At 45.3% G+C, this 19363-nt stretch overlaps 1 protein-coding gene across 4 annotated transcripts in view; it reads left to right on the top strand.

The window, feature by feature from the left end:
• Positions 1-5746: 5746 nt before the first annotated feature.
• The window catches only part of LOC140357840 (syntaxin-binding protein 4), a 162326-nt gene continuing 148709 nt past the window's right edge, over positions 5747-19363 (top strand). For all 4 annotated transcript variants that reach the window (XM_072442362.1, XM_072442363.1, XM_072442361.1 and 1 more), the window contains exon 1: positions 5747-5842. In XM_072442362.1, coding sequence (XP_072298463.1) covers positions 5778-5842 — 65 coding nt within the window. In that variant the 5' untranslated portion in view covers positions 5747-5777. The remainder of the gene's footprint in view (positions 5843-19363) is intronic.

Below are 19363 nucleotides of genomic sequence, written 5' to 3'. Positions count from 1 at the left end.
CAGTTTGCAAGTGGAATTAAATATTAACTATTCTTTGATAGAATAAGTAGTCAGAAGCAGAGGATAGTGCTCAAGCTGCAATACTTCCCCCAGCACAGTTGCTCCTAGGGCAGTGTATTTCTGTTCCTAACTGGCCTGATCATAAGCTATTTCAAAAAGGAACGTTTTAAGCCTGGTCTTAAATGAAGAGACTGTGTCGGCATATTTAACATGGACAGGAGCTGATTCCATAACACAGGAGCTTGGGAGCTAAACGCTCTAAAATCCTACAGTACTTTTAGAGACTCTTGGGAGCATCAGAAGTTAATGCCATGCTTTCTGATAATGTTGCCTAACGGCAGCATATAAAGAGTAAACAGAATTGGACCGAGTACTGAACCCTGTGGCACACCGTAAATTACTTTAGAGCATGGTGAGGAGCTCTGGTTTACATTAACAAATTGGTACCTATCAGATAAATAGGATTTAAACCAGCTGAGGGCTGTTCCTCCAACACCTACATCACATTCTAACCTCTGCAGTAGAATGTTGTGGTCGATGGTCAAACGCTGCGCTGAGGTCCAACAGAACCAGGATTGAGACCAGTCCATCGTCAGCGGCTAATAACAAATCATTTGTGACTTTAACTAGTGCAGTTTCAGTGCTATGGTGGGCTCTGAACCCTGCTGTGGTGGGCTCTGAACCCTGCTGTGGTGGGCTCTGAACCCTGCTGTGGTGGGCTCTGAACCCTGCTGTGGTGGGCTCTGAACACTGCTGTGGTGGGCTCTGAACCCTGCTGTGGTGGGCTCTGAACCCTGACTGGAAAACTTCAAATAAGTTATTGTCCTGCAGGGGGCGACAAAGCTGTTTTACTACAACTTTTTCAAGGATGTTAGAGACGAAGGGAAGATTTGAAATAGGTCTGTAGTTTACCAATAGGTCGGGATCTATATTAGGCTTTTTCAGAAGAGGTTTAATGACTGCATGTTTGAAGGACTGTGGAACATAGCCACTTTGGAGTGAAGTATTTATTATATTAAGAATAGGGTCTATAATTAGGGGGAGAATGTCTTTGAGGAGTCTGCTTGGAATGGGGTCTAGGACACAAGTTGAGCTTTTAGAGGACATAATGGCTGAAGTTATCTCTGCTTGATCAACAGCTGTGAACCTTTCTAGGTTTACAGGTGGATTTATATGAGACGTTAGATTTACAGCTTGGGCTAGTTCAGGGCTAATAGCGGGGGTAATTTCATCTAATTTATCTCTGATTGTTTTTATTTTATTGTTAAAAAATAGGAGGAAATCATCAGAGCTAAGTGTAGCTGGGATTGAGGGCTCTACTGCGCTGTGACAGTTTGTTACCATGGCTACAGTGCTGAAAAGAAATGTAGTGTTACTTTTGTTGACTTCTATTAGATTTGAATAGTATCTGGTTTGGGCCTCACGCAGAGCCTGCTTATAGGACAGTAGCAACTTTTCCTGCTTTTAGGGATTCTTCTGTGTGAGAGCGACGAAATAATCCCTCTAGCTTTCTAACTTTTTGTTTATGTGAACGCAGTTCTTCGTTTTACCATGGGGAGGCGCGCTTTGGCCTAATGACCTTCTGTTTTAACGGCGCGACAACGTCAAGAGCAGACTTCAGAGAATTCATGGGCAAGTTGACAAATTGATCACTTAAACTGGGACTAAAACTGTTCTCAGCAGGATCATATGACATGTCACTGAATATTGGCTCTATTATTTCCTTGAATTTTGAGATAGATTTTTCAGATATTGTCCTTTTCATTATAACTTTATTCTGTGGGGCTGGATGATCTTTAAGAATAAACTGAAAGGTAATTAGGAAATGATCTGACAATATAGGGTTTTGAGGGAAGACAATGAGGTCACTAATCTCTAGTCCATACGTTAGGACAAGATCCAGAGTGTTCTTGTGAGTGTGAGTCGGTTTATTTACATTTTGAGTGAAACCAATGCCGTCTAACAAGGCGCTGAAGGCGCACACACAGTCTCTATCTGCCTTGAATCTGAACACTTCACATGTGACAGAGCGGGCGAGAGTTCAGCGACAGAGGAGCGTCTTACACTGCTCCTCTGCGCCCGGGGCTCATCCCCTAGCCAGGACAGAACGGTCTAGCCAGGACAGAAGGGTCCTGGCTAGATTCACATCTATGCTTGACCATGAGTGTCACCCCCTGCAGGACACTCTGTCCGCTCTGGAGAGCAGCTTCAGTGACAGACTGATCCACTCTCGCTGTGTGAGGGAAAGGTTTCGTAGGTCTTTCCTTCCTGCTGCTGTCAGACTTTATAACAAACACTGTTAGTCCTGAACACTCGCAATACTGACCTAACCTAATACTGATGTGCAATTCCGTCATATGTGCAATTACTGTGAAATTCATGTGCAATCTATGTGCCGTTGTGACACATATTCATATGCAATTACTGTTGTGATCACATGCAATGGTATTTATGTATTTATTTGTCTATGGGAGTTTTTGTTTATAGGAGATCTTCTACTGAAAGTGTTTTTCAGATCTGTTCTTTTCTTCTGTATCTGCCTCTGTATCTACCTGCATTGCACCAATGAAATTTCTCCATGTGGGACAATAAAGGATTATCTTATCTTATCTTATCCCTAGGTGGTCACTTTACGCGACTAAGACTATCGGTCAAATCCCGAACTAATAGGGATTTACCCTCAGAAGTCGGATGGATGCCATCCCTGCGTATGAGCCCGGGCTTTCCCAAAAGTTATCAACAAAGACTACGTTGTTTTGAGGGCACCATCTAGATAACGAGCTGTTGAATGCTGAAAAATGGCTTTACAATTCAGCATTGATCCGATTGGGCAGGGAACCAGAAAATATTACAGTGTCTAATATTACTTTGCCAATTCACACACCGCAACTACTTGCACTTTGAGCACCACTGATTGTTTCCGCCGGGCGTCGTTACCGCCTGCGTGAATCACGACTCGACGGAATCGCTGTCTACTCTGCTTTAGGAGCCTAAGATTTCCTTCGATGTCACCCATTCTGGCCCCCGGGTAACACCTAACGCTAGCAGCTGGCAGCTTCACGTCTCTGACTATAGAACTCCCGATTACAAGAGTTTCTCTAGTGTGTTCAGCGGGCGTGTGATCCCTGAGGGGAGGAAACCTATTGTAGACGGGAAGCTCACTGTGCACTACGGTTCGGCATTTAGCGCCTTGTCCCCTCCGAACTGTCATAAACGGGTCCCTATTCTGTTGCTGGTCCAGTCCCGGCTGCACGGGAGATGCTGAGGGGTTAAGCTCGACCTTACTGCTTAATGCTACGCCCTGTAGTGCGGTCCGGTACACCTGATGCTACAACCTGGCTATAGCTAGGCTTTAGCTCCTCTAAACAGCGGATCCGCGCTTCTAACTCCGTAACCCTGGCCTCCAAAGCTACCACTACACTGCACTTCACGCACCTGTCATTAGAGAAAGAGCCAGGGTTCTGATTCAACATATGACAACTTGAGCAGGTAAAGGCATATCCAGCCATGACGCTAGCGACTAGGCTAGGCTGGTTCAGGCTGCAGCTAGAGAGTGAGGAGGGTTTTTAATCCACGAAATATTGAAAAGTGAGCGGTATGAGGCTCCGGATTGTTTGTGGAACAATCAAACTTTCACCATTGTGTATATGATGCGTAAGTAGTGTGCATAATTCGTGGATTAAACAATAGAAACTATAGAGCAACCACTCTGAAAGCGCGATACCCGGATTTAAGCCCTGTTTGCAGACGATGTTGTCCTGATGGCTCCATCAAATCCGGACCTGCAACATACACTGGGACGGTTGGAGCTGAGTGTGAAGCAGCTGGGATGAGAATCAGCACCTCCAAATCCGAGGCCATGGTTCTCAACCGGGAAAAGGTGTCTTACCCTCTCCAAGTGGAGGAGTTCAAGTATCTCGGGGTCTTGTTCACAAGTGAGTGAGTGAGGGAAGGATGGAGCGTGAGATCGACAGGCGGATCGGTGCAGCGGCTGCAGTGATGCAGCCGCTGCATCCGATTGTTGTGGTATAGAAGGAGCTGAGTCAAAAGACAAAGCTCTCAATTTACCGGTCAATCTATGTTCCTACCCTCACCTATGGTCATGAGCGTTGGGTAATGACCGAAAGGACAAGATCGCGGATACAAGCGGTCGAAATGATTTTCCGCCGGGTGGGCGTTCCCTTAGAGATAGGGGGAGGCCACACGGGGGGAGCTCGGAGTAGAACCGCTGCTCCTCCACGTCAAGAGGAGCCAGCTGAGGAGGCTCAGACATCTGTTCCGGATGCCTCCTGGGCGCCTCCCTGGGGAGGATGGAAGAAAGCGCCCTCTGCTGCAAAAATATGTTAATGCCAAACTATAAACTCTATTGGAATCCCCAATCCTGCATTGTCTCTATACTTCTGAACACCACTATAACAACTCTGTGTCAGGCCCAAGGACAAGCTTTTCTACCCTGCAGGTAGTAGTAGCAAGAACATTTGCTGAAGGAATAATAGTTGTGGCAGAAATAGTTGAATGAAGAGAAATGTTTCTAGAAGTATTAACAGGAGCAGTGAGTAGGTGGAGCTGCAGTGTAGTGTCAGTCCAGACTGGGGCGTGGGTCAGGGGTCACGGCTTGAGAAGGAACTCAGCCCAGGATTATGAATTTAGCCAAATTGGACTGGTCCCACACAATTAAAGTCCACGTACATTTCAGTCAGTGGAAAATGTTCCGCAACTTTGATAAATTAAGGACCAATTTGTCAAGTATCAATCTATAAAGCGCAGAAAGTGAAGAAATCTTTTTTTATTTTTTAGAAAATGCAAAGTTGTTAAAGCACAACTCAGATAAATGTATACAAAACCCTTAATACCCACGTTGTTTTGTCTTTAATCTCCAAAAAAGTCTAAAAGTTGCAATTTTCACCTGTGGTGTTATTATTTTTTATTCACGCAAAACAGGCCTGCTATGCAATGATACTGGAAACGACCAGTGAGGAGTTCAGATTAGGGTTGACAGTCCCCCCTGTCAGCAGAGCTCTGCCGTTTGCCCCAGGACAGGACCACTCTCTACACATTGATCAGCTGAGCCCCAGGATAAACGTGTAGAGGAATTATTTTTAGGATTGTGTGTGCTGTCAAGTCTTTCCTTTGCCCCAGGTCATCTTAATGAGTCTCCTTACCTGGTTAGATAAAGGTTCATAAAAGATTCTAAAAACTTCTTACACTTGATTATTTTCTTTCTTTCGAAAATTCTTGAAAAGTTACAAGAAAAGATTGGAATCGTTTTTTAGGAAAACGTGAAATAATAAATGAGAGCCAGTATGGGTTTAGAAGCAAAAGTTCAACAACAAAGGCATGAATGGAAGCTGTGGAGGAGATGAGCAGTGCATTAGACCCAAGAGGGTATGCAGCGGGGGTCTCATTGATCTCAAGAAAGCCTTTGACACAATTAATCACTCAATACTACTCAAAAAACTGAAACTATATGGCATAAGGGGTATTGCACTGAACTGGATCCAAAGCTATTTGACTGAGAACCACAGAGTGCACGGCTCCATTTCGGACCTAAATAATCTAATCTGTATATAAACGACATACGACATATATTTAGGCGCCAGTGCAGCTGGGCAACTGCTGACACACACACACACACACACACACACACACACACACAGGGAGCAGTGTGTGGACAGCGGACAGCCCAGCCGTGCAGGCTCTGGACTCTCCCAGCAGCACACACTGCACACACTGCACACACTGCACACACTGGAGCAGCTCCACAGACCGGCAGCATCATGTCTCTGCTGAAGGAGCGCAACAGAGAGCTTGAACGCTTCGACGGGCTTTCCCTCATCTACTGGTACGTCACACCAGAACGGGATGGGGATGGCTTTTCTCCCCCATGAGTGCTAGGCTTCTATTATATGAATGGGTTGGAGTGGCTTTTTATTTGATGTATAGATTAGATGGATAGGGATTCGATTATGTCATATTCTCAGATGTTGTAGAAATCCACAAACGTTGAACCTTGTCAGTATTTGTTTGGGACTGGTTCCACAAACTTTTCATAACCTCTTCAAAGTCTTCTCAACTTGCAACAATTGTGCTTTTGGGGTTGAATAATTGTACCACTTTTTGAGGCTGTTTTGAAAAAAATATGTTTGTGCTGACGGAGAAGACGTTGAACTTTGTGCCAGCTTTAGTTTTATGTAGTTTGTGCTCTATAATTAGAGAGATATGAACCATAAATCAGGTCAACAAATCTGCAATCTGACTGTTAAACAGTGACCTAACTATAGACATTCGAGAATGCTGTAATGTCAAGCTTTTTTTCATAATTCTTTAAGAATCCAGATTCACAATGCACATTTCTGATCTATCTTGGTATATTTATTGCTCTAAAATAAAAATTTAGCATGAAACATGTTTGTTTCATGCAAACATGTTTGTTGAGTCGCACATGTTTTCACAAATTTGTTTTGTATTGTTATTTTGTTATAAATGGCTTTTCAATCTCACTGTACAATATATTATTGTTATGTTAATTACTAAGGGACTATTCTGGGCCCCTCGTTTGATGTTGAGGAGTGCATCCTAAATTGCCGTCTGAGCATTAATCCAGAATCTGAATCAGGCAGTATCTACACCCTGAGGCATAAAGGGGTGGAGCCAGTCAGCTGAATGCACTGCTGAGTGGACGTACTCAGATCAGAGGGGTGCACTGCTGCGGGAACGAGTAGAGAGCCAAAGGACAATCAAGTTTACCTGAGGATTGCCTCGTATAGACCCCAAGGACAACCAAACTTGTTCCACCTAAGGCTCGCTCCCTCACCTGAAGACAGCAAGACCACAAGTCTACGCAGAAAGAACCTAAGGACACCCAAGTTTGTCCCACCGGAAGATAGCCAGATAGTCTGAGAGCCTGATGACAAAAAGCACCTGAGGAAAGCCCCCCAGAACAAACCAGAAGATACTGAATCCCCCCCATCCCCTGAGGATAACCCTTACAGATTGTGTCACCAAAGCACAGTCCCCAAAAAAGCTCACCCATGATCCTGTCCTCCAAGAAGCTTCCCGAATTGTGGGACTACTTCTTAATGTACGTGTCCGGAGCCCTGGAGTTTAACCCGGACTGTAATGACGTCGACTTGGGACTATTCCCACTGCGTATGAATCCCACAATCAAGACCAGGTCAGACCAACTGTCCAAGCTACAGAATTATTTGTTTTGATGTGATAGTTAATATTGATGTTTGAACTGCCATCCTTCACCTATACTGAACATTCCTACTATGTGTAGAGGCTTCTGCCCGTCCTCTGTCATTTGGTCCTTCTGTTCAGAGCTTGTGATAGCATAGCAATGGAACTGTACATGTGCTGACCGCTGCGGACAGTAGTGACCAGAGCACGCTTCTCTCACCTTGTTTTCTTGAGTCTTTTCCTACATGTGATCTAAAATATGCATTTGGTGGCTCTGTTTGATACTGGTCTATTTATTTTTGCGTAAGTCTAACTGGCTTTAAATGCCCTCTGGCTGATACTGCGAAAAATAGAATTGCAGTGACGGTTTCTATGCTTAGAACGCACAGAGCTGTGTAGGTATGTTCACAAGACCGCAAGTTCACACAATGATAATCATTTTACAAGTAAACAGCCTGCGAAGGGCTGCGGAGGGCTGCGGGGGGCTGCGGTGGGCTATGAAGGGCTGCGGAGGGCTGCGGGGGGCTGCGGTGGGCTATGAAGGGCTGCGGAGGGCTGCGGGGGGCTGCGGTGGGCTATGAAGGGCTGCGGAGGGCTGCGGTGGGCTATGAAGGGCTGCGGGGGGGCTATGAAGGGCTGCGAAGGGCTGCGAAGGGCGGCGGGGGGCTGCGGTGGGCTATGAAGGGCTGCGGGGGGCTGCGGAGGGCTGCGAAGGGCTGCGAAGGGCGGCGGGGGGCTTCGGGGGGCACTGCAGATGCTTCGCGGACAGTCTGAACCAGGGGTAGTACTGTTGTAATTGAATGATATGGTCACAATTGTCACAAATGTATGTATCCCACAGCGTTTATGTCCCTCTGGGCGTGTCTTGTCGTCTCCCATCGGTCCTCTGTGGTGCCCGTCCTCATTGTGTCAGCTCCATCAGCCCCTGTGCTCTGATCCAATGGACACACCTCTGACTTTCTGGTTGTATTCACACCAAGCACCGCAGGACACTTTTTCTAAGTGTGTTTGCTTCATAAATGATGCTTGATGAATGGGTCAAATGTGTCAAAGTACTGTATAAATGAATCAAGAATATCTTAACCATTGAAAAAGTCAAATTTTGCCCAGTTGTTTTTGACATCCTGTTCAAATCATGATTTAGTCTCTGTCTCAGATTTCGTATTGATTGTTAACTGAGTATTATTATTGTTTATTTTTTAACAGTAGTTCCCTCAATTATCCATCTTTAATTTGGACTCCAGGTCAATCCAAAAATAATGAACATGAACACACGTAACACAAAAACACAATATAATAATTAAAAAAACTTGTGCAAATATAGTAATGTGGGTTTAACGTGGTTGAACTAAAGTCCAATTCAAAGGAATGAAACTATAAAAATGAACATTTTGCACGGATTTCTCTATCTCTTGCAGAGTCTTGTTGTGTGAGGTACTTTGCATTTCCTTGTACTTTGCATGAATTGTTCTCCAATTTCCAACCCCAGATCCTCTCTCTGGCAAGAAATCTTGTATCAAGTTCAAAACTCTTCATCTAAAGAAAAAGGGGTTTGGGGTTTACTTTTACTTTTTACTTTATTTCAGCTCAAATCAGAGTGCAATGTTGTGCCGCGGGTTCCTGTACAGGCCAAACTGGCATATGAAAATGGTTTAGTCATTTGGAGGAACTGGAAAATCCTTAGGTATAATCTGTGTTCTGTGTTCAGAGTGGTAAATAGGGGACTGGTGTTATGTGTTATTACGCATACTCCACGCTCCAATAAAGAACCGTTTGGAACACAGCGGCACAACCCAGGTCCACCTCCACAGACAGAGGCAGTCACTTTGACATCTTTACACTGTTCCCATAACACACCTATCTAAAGTGAATTAGGTGAATGAGCTTGGTCTGTAAATGCCAAAAAGTAGGTTTGGTGTCATTTTAGTCTGGACTGGAGGGCCCTGGTCTGCAGGGAGGGCCATGGTCTGCAGGGAGGGCCCTGGTCTGCAGGGAGGGCCATGGTCTGCAGGGAGGGCCCTGGTCTGCAGGAAACATAACGTAAAAAAAATAAAACAAGAAATGATACAAGAGATAAATAGCTTTGTATAGCCTAGTAATAGTTCTATGTGGACAATGTTGCTTCTAAAATTTAGAGTCCAAATTTTAGGGTCTAAACTTTAGGACAATGTAATTGGGCCTTGTAATGTAACTGACCATTACATAGGCTTGGAATGAGAATAAAAGGAAACCACAAGTAAAAGGATTTATTGAGGAGTTTAGTTTTGTGAGTCGACCTGCAACAAAAGAGAGCATGTATGTAACTGATCAGTTTAACAAAATGAAATGTCAACTTACCTCATGTGTAATAGGATGAGTGTTTTAGAGGGTTAACTGTTTTAAAATATATGGTAAGGATGAAATTGTGCACGGTAAATTAAATAAAGAATATATTTTTTGTATTAAATTGAAGTATGTATATTGACACTGTGTAGAAAGATTAGTAACTTAGCTGGTCCTCGGAGTAGGAGTGTCCATTTAACCCAGTGGCCTATAAAAGGGGCGTGGCCGCAGTTGCTCGTTTGATCGGTGCTGTGTGAACATGCTAACAGATTCTAACATGCTAACAGATGCTGTATTTTAAATCTCTTTTTTTTTGGTTAATAATCAGTGTAAGTAAAATGCACGTGGGTCTGCTCCATCTGAACTCGTCTCAGCTCTGTCCTCGTCACCGCCGCTATCCGGGCGTAACACGCCTCAAAACTTCCATAGACAAATGAATATAGCTGTTATTCTGGGCTGTTATGATCTGTATTTGTATCTGATTTAAGCAGGGTTAGGTTTAACAAGGCTTTCCTTGTTTTTATTACTTAATGCATTACTTGAGAAAATGGAACAGATATTTTTTTGTTTTGTATATTTAGTTTTTATCCAGGCATCGGACACATTTTCAAAGGAATTCCATTACTTTTTGTACGGAAATGTCTGGTTTGGTCAAATATAACAGAACATCATCTGAATAGCAGGCAATTTTCCCATCGATTGTAACACCATGAATTGTTTTTGATTGTCTAATATATTGCACCAGTGGTTCCAGATACAAAGCAAACAGGAGGGGGGACCAGGCACAGGCCTGTCCCACCCCTCTCTCCAGGGTCAGCGGATCTGTGAGGTCATTTTAATTCTTGATGTTGGACTATCTTAAAGAGCCCCAATATTTTTTACTATTAAGTCGCCCATTTGAAATTTGTTTAGCACTTTAAATACATATGGCTAGCTACAGAATAAAAAGCCTTCTAAGCGTCCAAACTAATTATTACGGCTTTGTTGTGTTGTTTTTGTATTTAAGATACGATAAGACCCTTTATTTGTCCACACAATGGGGAAATCTCATTATGTGTAAAGATCGTCTTATGTTGTCATGTGTTTGTTAATAAATCCTGTCTGATCATGATGGATTAAGTTTGGGAGTATTTGTTCCATTCTTTTGGACATAATTGAGGTGTAGATACAATAGTCCACATTCAGAATAGAAATGGGTCTGTATGAGGCACAATCCAATCGGTCCTTGCCTTCTTTAGATATCAGAGATATCTCTCCAAATTGGAGGGATCTGAGCTTTTTAAGTGTAAATGTTGTTGAAAGCAAAGGAAAAGTGTTTCTTTTGGAGCTTTGTACCACTCTGGAGATGTATTACTCTTTAATCTTTTGATTGTGCCTTGAATTTCCAACACTATTATTTCAGCTAACATAATGGGCAAATTCAGGGTGTCCAGACAGGACTTTATATCCTTCTTTTTATCTCCTTAAATTTGAGAGAAAAGTGTTTTATAGAAGGATTAAAATGCTGATTAGATTTGGTGTTGTTTGGTTAAGATTGTGTTACTTTGCCTGTCCCGTATTTTGGATATTGTTCTTTTAGCTTGTTGTTGTCTAAGTTTCCAGGATAATACAATTATTTTTACCATTTTATTAACTATTATTATATTATTAATTAACTATTTCTTGTGAAGTAAGACCGTTAATTTCTCCTCTTTTTAACTTTCTCTAGCATCTGAGGACTCCCCTTCTTGGCATGATCCACCTCCAGCAATTTTATTTTTTCTTGAAAATAATTTTGCTTTTCTACGTGATCTGGACTCCAAATCAAGGATCTTATCTTTCATACTATTGTTCTCCGTCTGCAGAGTCATCACCTTGGTCTGCAGCGCCCCCATCTTGGCCCTCATAGTCTCGTCCATATTGTCTGAAATATGTTGTTCAGCTCCATACATACATGCTTTTAGCTCCTTTATATAAGATTCGATTTGGTCAAATCAAGCTCTGTTCTCGTTTCTGCTCTCAGCGCTATCATGTCTTGCTGCATTTCACTTTTAATTTCATGCGTCATAATGGCCAGTCGGTGATGTCCCCTCCACCTTCAGACGAATGGGTTGGAGTTAGCAGTGGAGCGAAAGTGCATCTTACTCTGATGTCATACGGGAAGTTCAGTGGAGGGACAGAGGAGGGACAGAGGAGGGACAGAGGAGAGACAGAGGAGAGACAGAGGAGGGACAGAGGAGGGACAGAGGAGAGACAGAGGAGAGACAGAAGAGGGACAGAGGAGGGACAGAGGAGGGACAGAAGAGAGACAGAGGAGGGACAGAGGAGGGACAGAGGAGAGACAGAGGAGGGACTGAGGAGAGACAGAGGAGGGACAGAGGAGAGACAGAGGAGAGACAGAGGAGGGACAGAGGAGGGACAGAGGAGGTACAGAGGAAAGACAGAGGAGGGACAGAGGAGAGACAGAGGAGAGACAGAGGAGAGACAGAGGAGCGACAGAGGAGGGACAGAGGAGGGACAGAGGAGAGACAGAGGAGGGACAGAGGAGGGACAGAGGAGAGACAGAGGAGAGACAGAGGAGCGACAGAAGAGGGAAAGAAGAGGGACAGAGGAGTGACAGAGGAGAGACAGAGGAGGGACAGAGGAGGGACAGAGGAGGGACAGAGGAGAGACAGAGGAGGGACAGAGGAGGGACAGAGGAGAGACAGAGGAGGGACAGAGGAGGGACAGAGGAGGGACAGAGGAGGGACAGAAGAGAGACAGAGGAGAAACAGAGTGCATACAGAGGCCAAAGCCGTGACTTGTTATAAACCCGAGGCAAACGTGTGTGGGGGCAGAGGCAGGATGACCCACTCCAAGCGTCACACGCCCCCCCCCCCCCCCCCCCCCCCCCCCTCTTGGCATGGCTCTGCGCCCGCCCCTCCCCATAATGGGTGCGTAACTTACTTTGAAAAACTCTGCCTAAGCCTTTTCTACCTGACCAAGTAACATAAAGCTTTTATTGTGAGTGAAGGTAACTGCTGTTGCAAAAGCTACATATTGATTCCTCTCTTCTCATTGGCTCCTGTCTTTTCCCTGTCCGTCACACGCTCCTGGGACATGGGACATCTGTCTGTCCTGTGCTGCCATGGAGCTGCCACACACTGACATGTGGATCATTAGCTCAAAGAACCAATCTGGAAAGAATCAAAAGAGCCAATTACCATAATCCCCAAACTACAACAACTACTACTACTACTACTACTACTACTACTACTACTACTACTACAACAACAACTACTACCACTACTACTACTACTACTACTACTACAACTACTACTACTACTAGAGCGAAGACGAGCGGGGGGAACATGCGCGTTTCTTGTCCCTTGGGATGAAAGATAAGTGGACCAGCGCTATAAAATCATTCTACACAGCGCTTTAGGAAAGACTGGTCGGTGAGTCGGCGAAATATTTGAAAAATAAAAGAATTTGGTGTTTTTTTTAACAAAATGCTGATATTTTTATTTCAGTCGGCTAGTTTTATACCGCGTCGGTCGGGTTACGGCAAACAGACCTATTATTTTGCTCAGCCTTATTAGCATTATTATTAATTAATTAATTAATTATTATTTTATTAAGAACAAAACAGAGAGAACAAACAAGTAAAACAAGACCAGAGAAGGAAATTGGAAATAAAATGTAAGTGATGTTCCCCTGTGTATCAATCCCACCTGTCCCAGTGTATGTTCAATGTGTCCATGTTTACGTTCAAAGTGAAAGTGTTTTCCATTGCATAATGTGATCTCAGTCCAGTCATTGGCCGTTGGTTCACTTCTCGTCAACCAATTTTTTTTAACCTTATTTTTTGCTGCAGCCAAAAGTCCACTCCACAGGTATCCATGAATCATCTCCATCACTGGAGTCCTACATCCAAGTTACATTGTTTTAACGTCAAATGGACAATCGCTTTTGAAGACAATCCGCAGTACCTCAACTATCTCAGACCAGTATTTTTGGCTCAGTCCCAAAACACATACCGTAGTAATGATGAGCCTCTTGAGCAGTTAGCAGATCCCTGTGAAAAGAGCAGTGGTGGGCCGTCAGGACCTGCAAGTCCTTCTCTGCTAGCCTAAACATAATCGCGCAGAGAGCGAGCGGACAACGGCAGGGCACGGAGAACGGCACACAGAACGAGCGAAGAACGAGCGCGGACAAGGTAAAGCAACGTCTGTTTAAACGTCTAGAGCCATGGCATCATAATGATGGTAATATGATGTAATAAGAGGTGATTTATTCGGGTGGGACTGTGTATGACCTCATTGAAGGCCCAAGCACCAGACCCACGGCCCGCCACTGGAAAAGAGAGCTCTTTGACATGGTGTTCTAAAGGAACGTGACACATGTGATTTTGGTTGAGGCGTCGACAATACATTTTCCCCTCAAAACTGCTTTAGCTGCAGCCCAGAGAAGTTTCATCATTAGTGTTCCCCTCTACATAAGTCTCAATGTCATTTCACATTTTCACTAACAAAGTGTCATTACGCAGACTGGCATAAGTGTTTGTAATGTACTACTGTAATGTAAAGAGGGGCATGATCACTTTTTTTTTATTTTTGACCAATCATATACATCTTATGTGTATTGGAGAAATGTATATATTAGCGATATCCTACGGATATCAATTAACCCTACATTTTCTATTTATTTTGTAAAATATATCCATCCATCCATCTTCTACCACTTTATCCGGGGCCGGGTCGCGGGGGCAGCAATCTAAGCAGGGAATCACAGACTTCCTCCTCCCCAGACACTTCCTCCAACTCCTCAGGGGGGATCCCGAAGCGTTCCCAGGCCAGCCGAGAAACATAGTCCCTCCAGCGTGTCCTGGGTCGTCCCCGGGGCCTCTTCCCGGTGGGACATGGCCGAAACACCTCCCCAGGGAGGCGCCTAGGAGGCATCCGGAACAGATGCCCGAGCCACCTCAGCTGGCTCCTCTCGACGTGGAGGAGCAGTGGCTCTACTCCGAGCTCCCCCCGTGTGGCCGAGCTTTTCACCCTATCTCTAAGGGAGCGCCCAGCCACACGGCGGAGGAAACTCATTTCGACCGCTTGTATCCGACCGGTAAATCGTGAGCTTTGCCTTTCGACTCAGCTCCCTCTTCACCACAACGGTCCGATGCAGTGACTGCATCACTGCAGCCGCTGCACCAATCCAACTGTCAGTCTCACGCTCCATCCTTCCCTCACTCGTGAACAAGACCCCGAGATACTTGAACTCCTCTACTTGGGGCAAGGACTCCCCACCCACCTGGAGAGGGCAAGCCACCTTTTTCCGGTCAAGAACCATGGCCTCGGATTTGGAGGTTCTGATTCTCATCCCAGCCGCTTCACACTCGGCTCAAACCGTCCCAGTGCAGCTGCAGGTCCGGGTTTGATGGAGCCATCAGGACAACATCGTCTGCAAACAGTGGAGATGAGATCCTGTGGTCCCCAAACCGGACACCCTCCGACCCCTGACCACACCCTCCGACCCCTGACACCACCTAGAAATTCTGTCCATAAAAACTATGAACAGAACCGGTGACAAAGGGCAGCCCTGGCGGAGTCCAACATGCACTGGGAACAGGTCTGACTTACTGCCGGCAATGCAAACACAGCTCCTGCTCCGGTCATACAGGGACCGGACAGCCCTGAGCAAAGGGCCCCGGACCCAGTACTCCCAGAGCACCCCCAAAGGACACCCCGAGGGACACGGTCAAAAGCCTTCTCCAGATCCACAAAGCACATGTGGACTTGTTGGGCAAACTCCCATGAACCCTCAAGCACCCGATGGAGAGTCTAGAGCTGGTCCAGTGTTCCACGACCAGGATGAAAACCACTCTGATCCTCCTGAATCCGAGGTTCGACTATCGGTCGGATTCTCCTCTCCAGTACCTTGGAATAGACCTTGCCGGGGAGGCTGTAGTTGGAACACACCCTCCGGTCCCCCTTCTTGAACAGAGGGACCACCACCCCGTTCTGCCAGTCCAGAGGCACTGTCCCTTACCGTCACGCGATGTTGCAGAGACGTGTCAGCCAAGACAGTCCTACAACATCCAGAGACTTTAGGTACTCAGGGCGGATCTCATCCACCCCCGGAGCTCTGCCACCGAGGAGTTTGCGAACAAGCTCAGTGACTTCGGCTTGGTTGATGGACGAGTCAGCCTCTGAGTCCCCGGTCTCTGCTTCCTCTTCGGAAGACGTGATTGAGGGATTAAGGAGGTCTGGGAGGTGGAAGTATTCCTTTCACTGCCCGACGACATCCCCAGTCGAGGTCAGCAGGCCTCCACCCGCACCGTAAACGGTGTTGGTGAAGCACTGCTTCCCCCTCCTGAGGCGCCGGACGGTTTGCCAGAATTTCTTTGGTGCCGACCGATAGTCCTCCTCCATGACCTCCCCAAACTCCTCCCAGGCCCGGGTTTTTGCCTCTGCGACAGCACGAGCAGCGGCCCGCTTGGCCCGCTGATACCTCTCAATGACCTCAGGAGACCTACAAGCCAGAGTGGCCTGATAGGCCTCCTTCTTCAGCCTGACGACATCCCTTACTTGCTGCCGCCATGACAGGCACCGGAGACCTTGCGACCACAGCTCTGAGCAGCCGCATCAACAATGGAGGCGGAGAACATGGTCCACTCGGACTCAATGTCCCCAGCCTCCACCGGAATATGGGAGAAGCTCTCCCGGAGGTGCAAGTTGAATACCCTACTGACTGAGGGCTCCGCAAGACGTTCACAACAGACCCTCACAATGCGCTTGGGTCTGCCAAGTCTGTCCGGCTTCCTCCTCCGCCAGCGGATCCAACTCACCACCAGGTGGTGATCGGCTGACAACTCTGCCCCTCTCTTCACCCGAGTGTCCAAGACACGCTGCCGGAGGTCGGATGACACGACAACAAAGTCTATCATTGACCTCCGGCCTGTGTCCTGGTGCCATGTGCACTGATGGACACCCTTGTGCTTGAACATGGTGTTCGTTATGGACAATCCATGGCTAGCACAGAAGTCCAATAACTGAACACAGCTCGGGTTCAGATTGGGGAAGCTGTTCTTCCCGATCACCCCTCTCCAGGTGTCACTGTCTTGCCCACGTGGGCGTTGAAGTCCCTCAGTACAACAACGGAGTCCCCTCCCAAGGACTCACAACAGTGAGAGACCTGTCCCCCACCCGAAGGCGAAGGGACGCGACCCTCTCGTCCACCGGGGTGAACTCCAACACATGGCGGCTGAGCTGTGGGGCTATAAACAAGCCCACACCAGCCCGCCGCCTCTCCCCGCGGGCAACACCAGAGAAGTGGAGCGTCCAGCCCCTCTCGAGGAGATGGGTTCCAGAGCCCAAACTGTGCATGGAGGTGAGGCCGACTATATCTAGTCGATATCGCTCAACCTCCTGCAAAAGCTCAGGCTTGTAAATGTGTAATGTACAGGAGTATATTGTAATCAAAGTTTGGTGTGAAAGAGAGTTTGTTATTATCAATTATTATAATCCATGTAAAAGTTGGAGGTGAGGAAATTGGAGGCAATAGAGACAAAATGGAACAGTTTTGTGGTGTGGTGACTTTAATAGCCGTAGTGTTGTGTGAGGACGTGGATGGACGGCTCAAAATGGTACAGTTATTGAAGAGCTAAAAATGACATTAAATGAGAAGAAAATTGTCCATTCAACCTTTAAAGAGGGCACTGGATAAGACAAAACACACTGCTCCTGGAGTTGATGAAATTTCCTATTGCATTATGAAACTTTTCAGTGAAGACTGTTCCAAGAAACTATTGTCTTTCAACAAGGTGTGGGATGAATGGAATTTACCTAGAAGCTAGAAAGAAGCATTGATTGTTCAAGTGAATAAAGAATCTGTATGTGCATGGAGAGATGGTCTTTTTGCATACTATAATATGCTAAAAATACTATACTATATACCGTATTTTCCGGACTATAAGTCGCACCGGAGTATATGTCGCACCAGCCAAAAAGTGCATAATAGAGAAGAAAAAACATATATAAGTTGCACTGGAGTGTGAAATACGGTAGCAAGTGTGAAAATAACAAATAATGTCACATATAAGTCGCTCCGGGGTGTAATTATAAGTATATAAGTATAAATATAAGTCACACCCCGGCCAAAACTATGAAAAAAGGTGCGACTTATAGTCGTCGGAAAATACAGTAATCAGAATTCAGGGGAAAATGTTTAACTGGATAAGGGATTTTCTAAAAGAGAGATCCTTTCAAGTGTTGGAATTGACGTGTCTAAGCGCATTATTGTGTGAGTCCGACCTTGTTTTCTGTTATGATATTATGAAGTATTCCAATCGGTATGGGTGGGTCCTTTTGCAGATGACGGAGCTCTGTGGAAAAGGGGGCCAAATGTGGAATATGTAACAGATGGTAGAAAGTATAGATCGGGTTGAAAAGTGTGGTATGAAATAGGCTTTTAGATCTTCAGTAGAAAAATCTTGAGTGATGCTTTTTACTAGAAATTAACTATGGAATATACATTTAAAGCATTAAGGAAAGAAATTTGAAAGGGTAGAATTGTTTCGTTCCTTAGGTATTCTTTTTGATCAAAGACCGGCTGGAAGAATGCATATTGAGTATGTAGTCAACAAGTGTAAAGGCGTTCTTAATGTGATGAGGTGTCTTTCTGGGACGCAATGGGTGCAGAATTTTAAATCCCTGAAAAGTTTATATTCCTGTAATAAGGTCCCATCTTGATTATGGCTGTGTTGTGTACAGGTCTGCTGCTAAATCTGTTGTCACTAATCTTGATATAATCCAAGCTCAAGCCTGTTTAGGGGCAGTAAGAACATCACCTGTGTGTGCTCTGTGGAGGCTGGAGAATTACCTCTTGAGTTGAGAAGAGGGTCATTTTAAGCCCTGTGTTGGGTTAATTTGAGAGGACATGGAGATGCTCATGCGACAGTGACATACACAACGCATACAGATCTGATGAGTGAGTTTTCTAATCTTGTAGAGAATAAGTCTAAGCAGTGGAGTCTGATATATACTGATGGATCTAAGGACCTCAGACAGATGCAACAGGATCAGCTTTTGTTTCCAGTGTGGCTGCTGTAGGCGTAAATATGATTATATCAGTGTGTATGCTGCTAAAATGTATGCAGTGGTGATGGCTCTTGAATGGGTCGAAGAGAGTACATGTAATAAAGTTGTTGTATGTAGTGATTCTGTGCCAGCTCCTATTTGCATGTTCTAGATTAAAGAGACCAAACAGAGAAATAGAGAGCTCATAAATGAAGATAAGTTTGTTATCTTAAGTTCGGGAGCAGAACCACGCCCCTTCCTGCATCCAGATCAAATATCCCTGTGTTCATGACGTCGTGCCCCTCCCTTCCACCCTCTCTTTAATTGTTCTAATTACTCTAATTTATCTCCTAGATGAGGGTATCGAGGCCCGGGAGCCTTCAGCCCTCATCGCAAGAATCCCCAAAACGGCATCAACTTCTGTACATTTGTGTCGTTCATGTTTCTCGCCTGCCAATAAACACTTTGCATTGTAGCTGGGGTTGTGGTCCTTGCTAATGAAATTTACTAAAAGAGCAACAGAGAAGAAATGGTTGAAGTAAATATTCAATAGGACTAAAGGAAAGAGTCTTGAGAAGAATTAACTAGCAGTGGTAAGACAGCTGAGAGAATGCAGAGAAAGGAAGGCTCTTTGCAGAGCGGGGTTCAAGGAAACAGAACATTTTCCATAGCATAATTAGAATAGTCACCAGAATGATAAGTGGCATTTGATTGAAAATTGTGTGAAGTGACCGAGGGTGTGGAACATGTTGTGTTGCTCAGAGTCGAACTATGTGAGATGGACATAAAGAACTAGGGCGTATAAAGGAAACTCTGATGCAGTC

Source organism: Eucyclogobius newberryi, unplaced genomic scaffold (assembly GCF_026437365.1).
Source record: "Eucyclogobius newberryi isolate DKJ021-1_F unplaced genomic scaffold, fEucNew1.0.hap1 SCAF_13, whole genome shotgun sequence".
Classification (NCBI taxonomy): domain Eukaryota; kingdom Metazoa; phylum Chordata; class Actinopteri; order Gobiiformes; family Gobiidae; genus Eucyclogobius; species Eucyclogobius newberryi.
The sequence above is the reverse complement of the archived record's forward strand: the minus strand, read 5'-3'. Positions and strand labels throughout refer to the sequence as shown.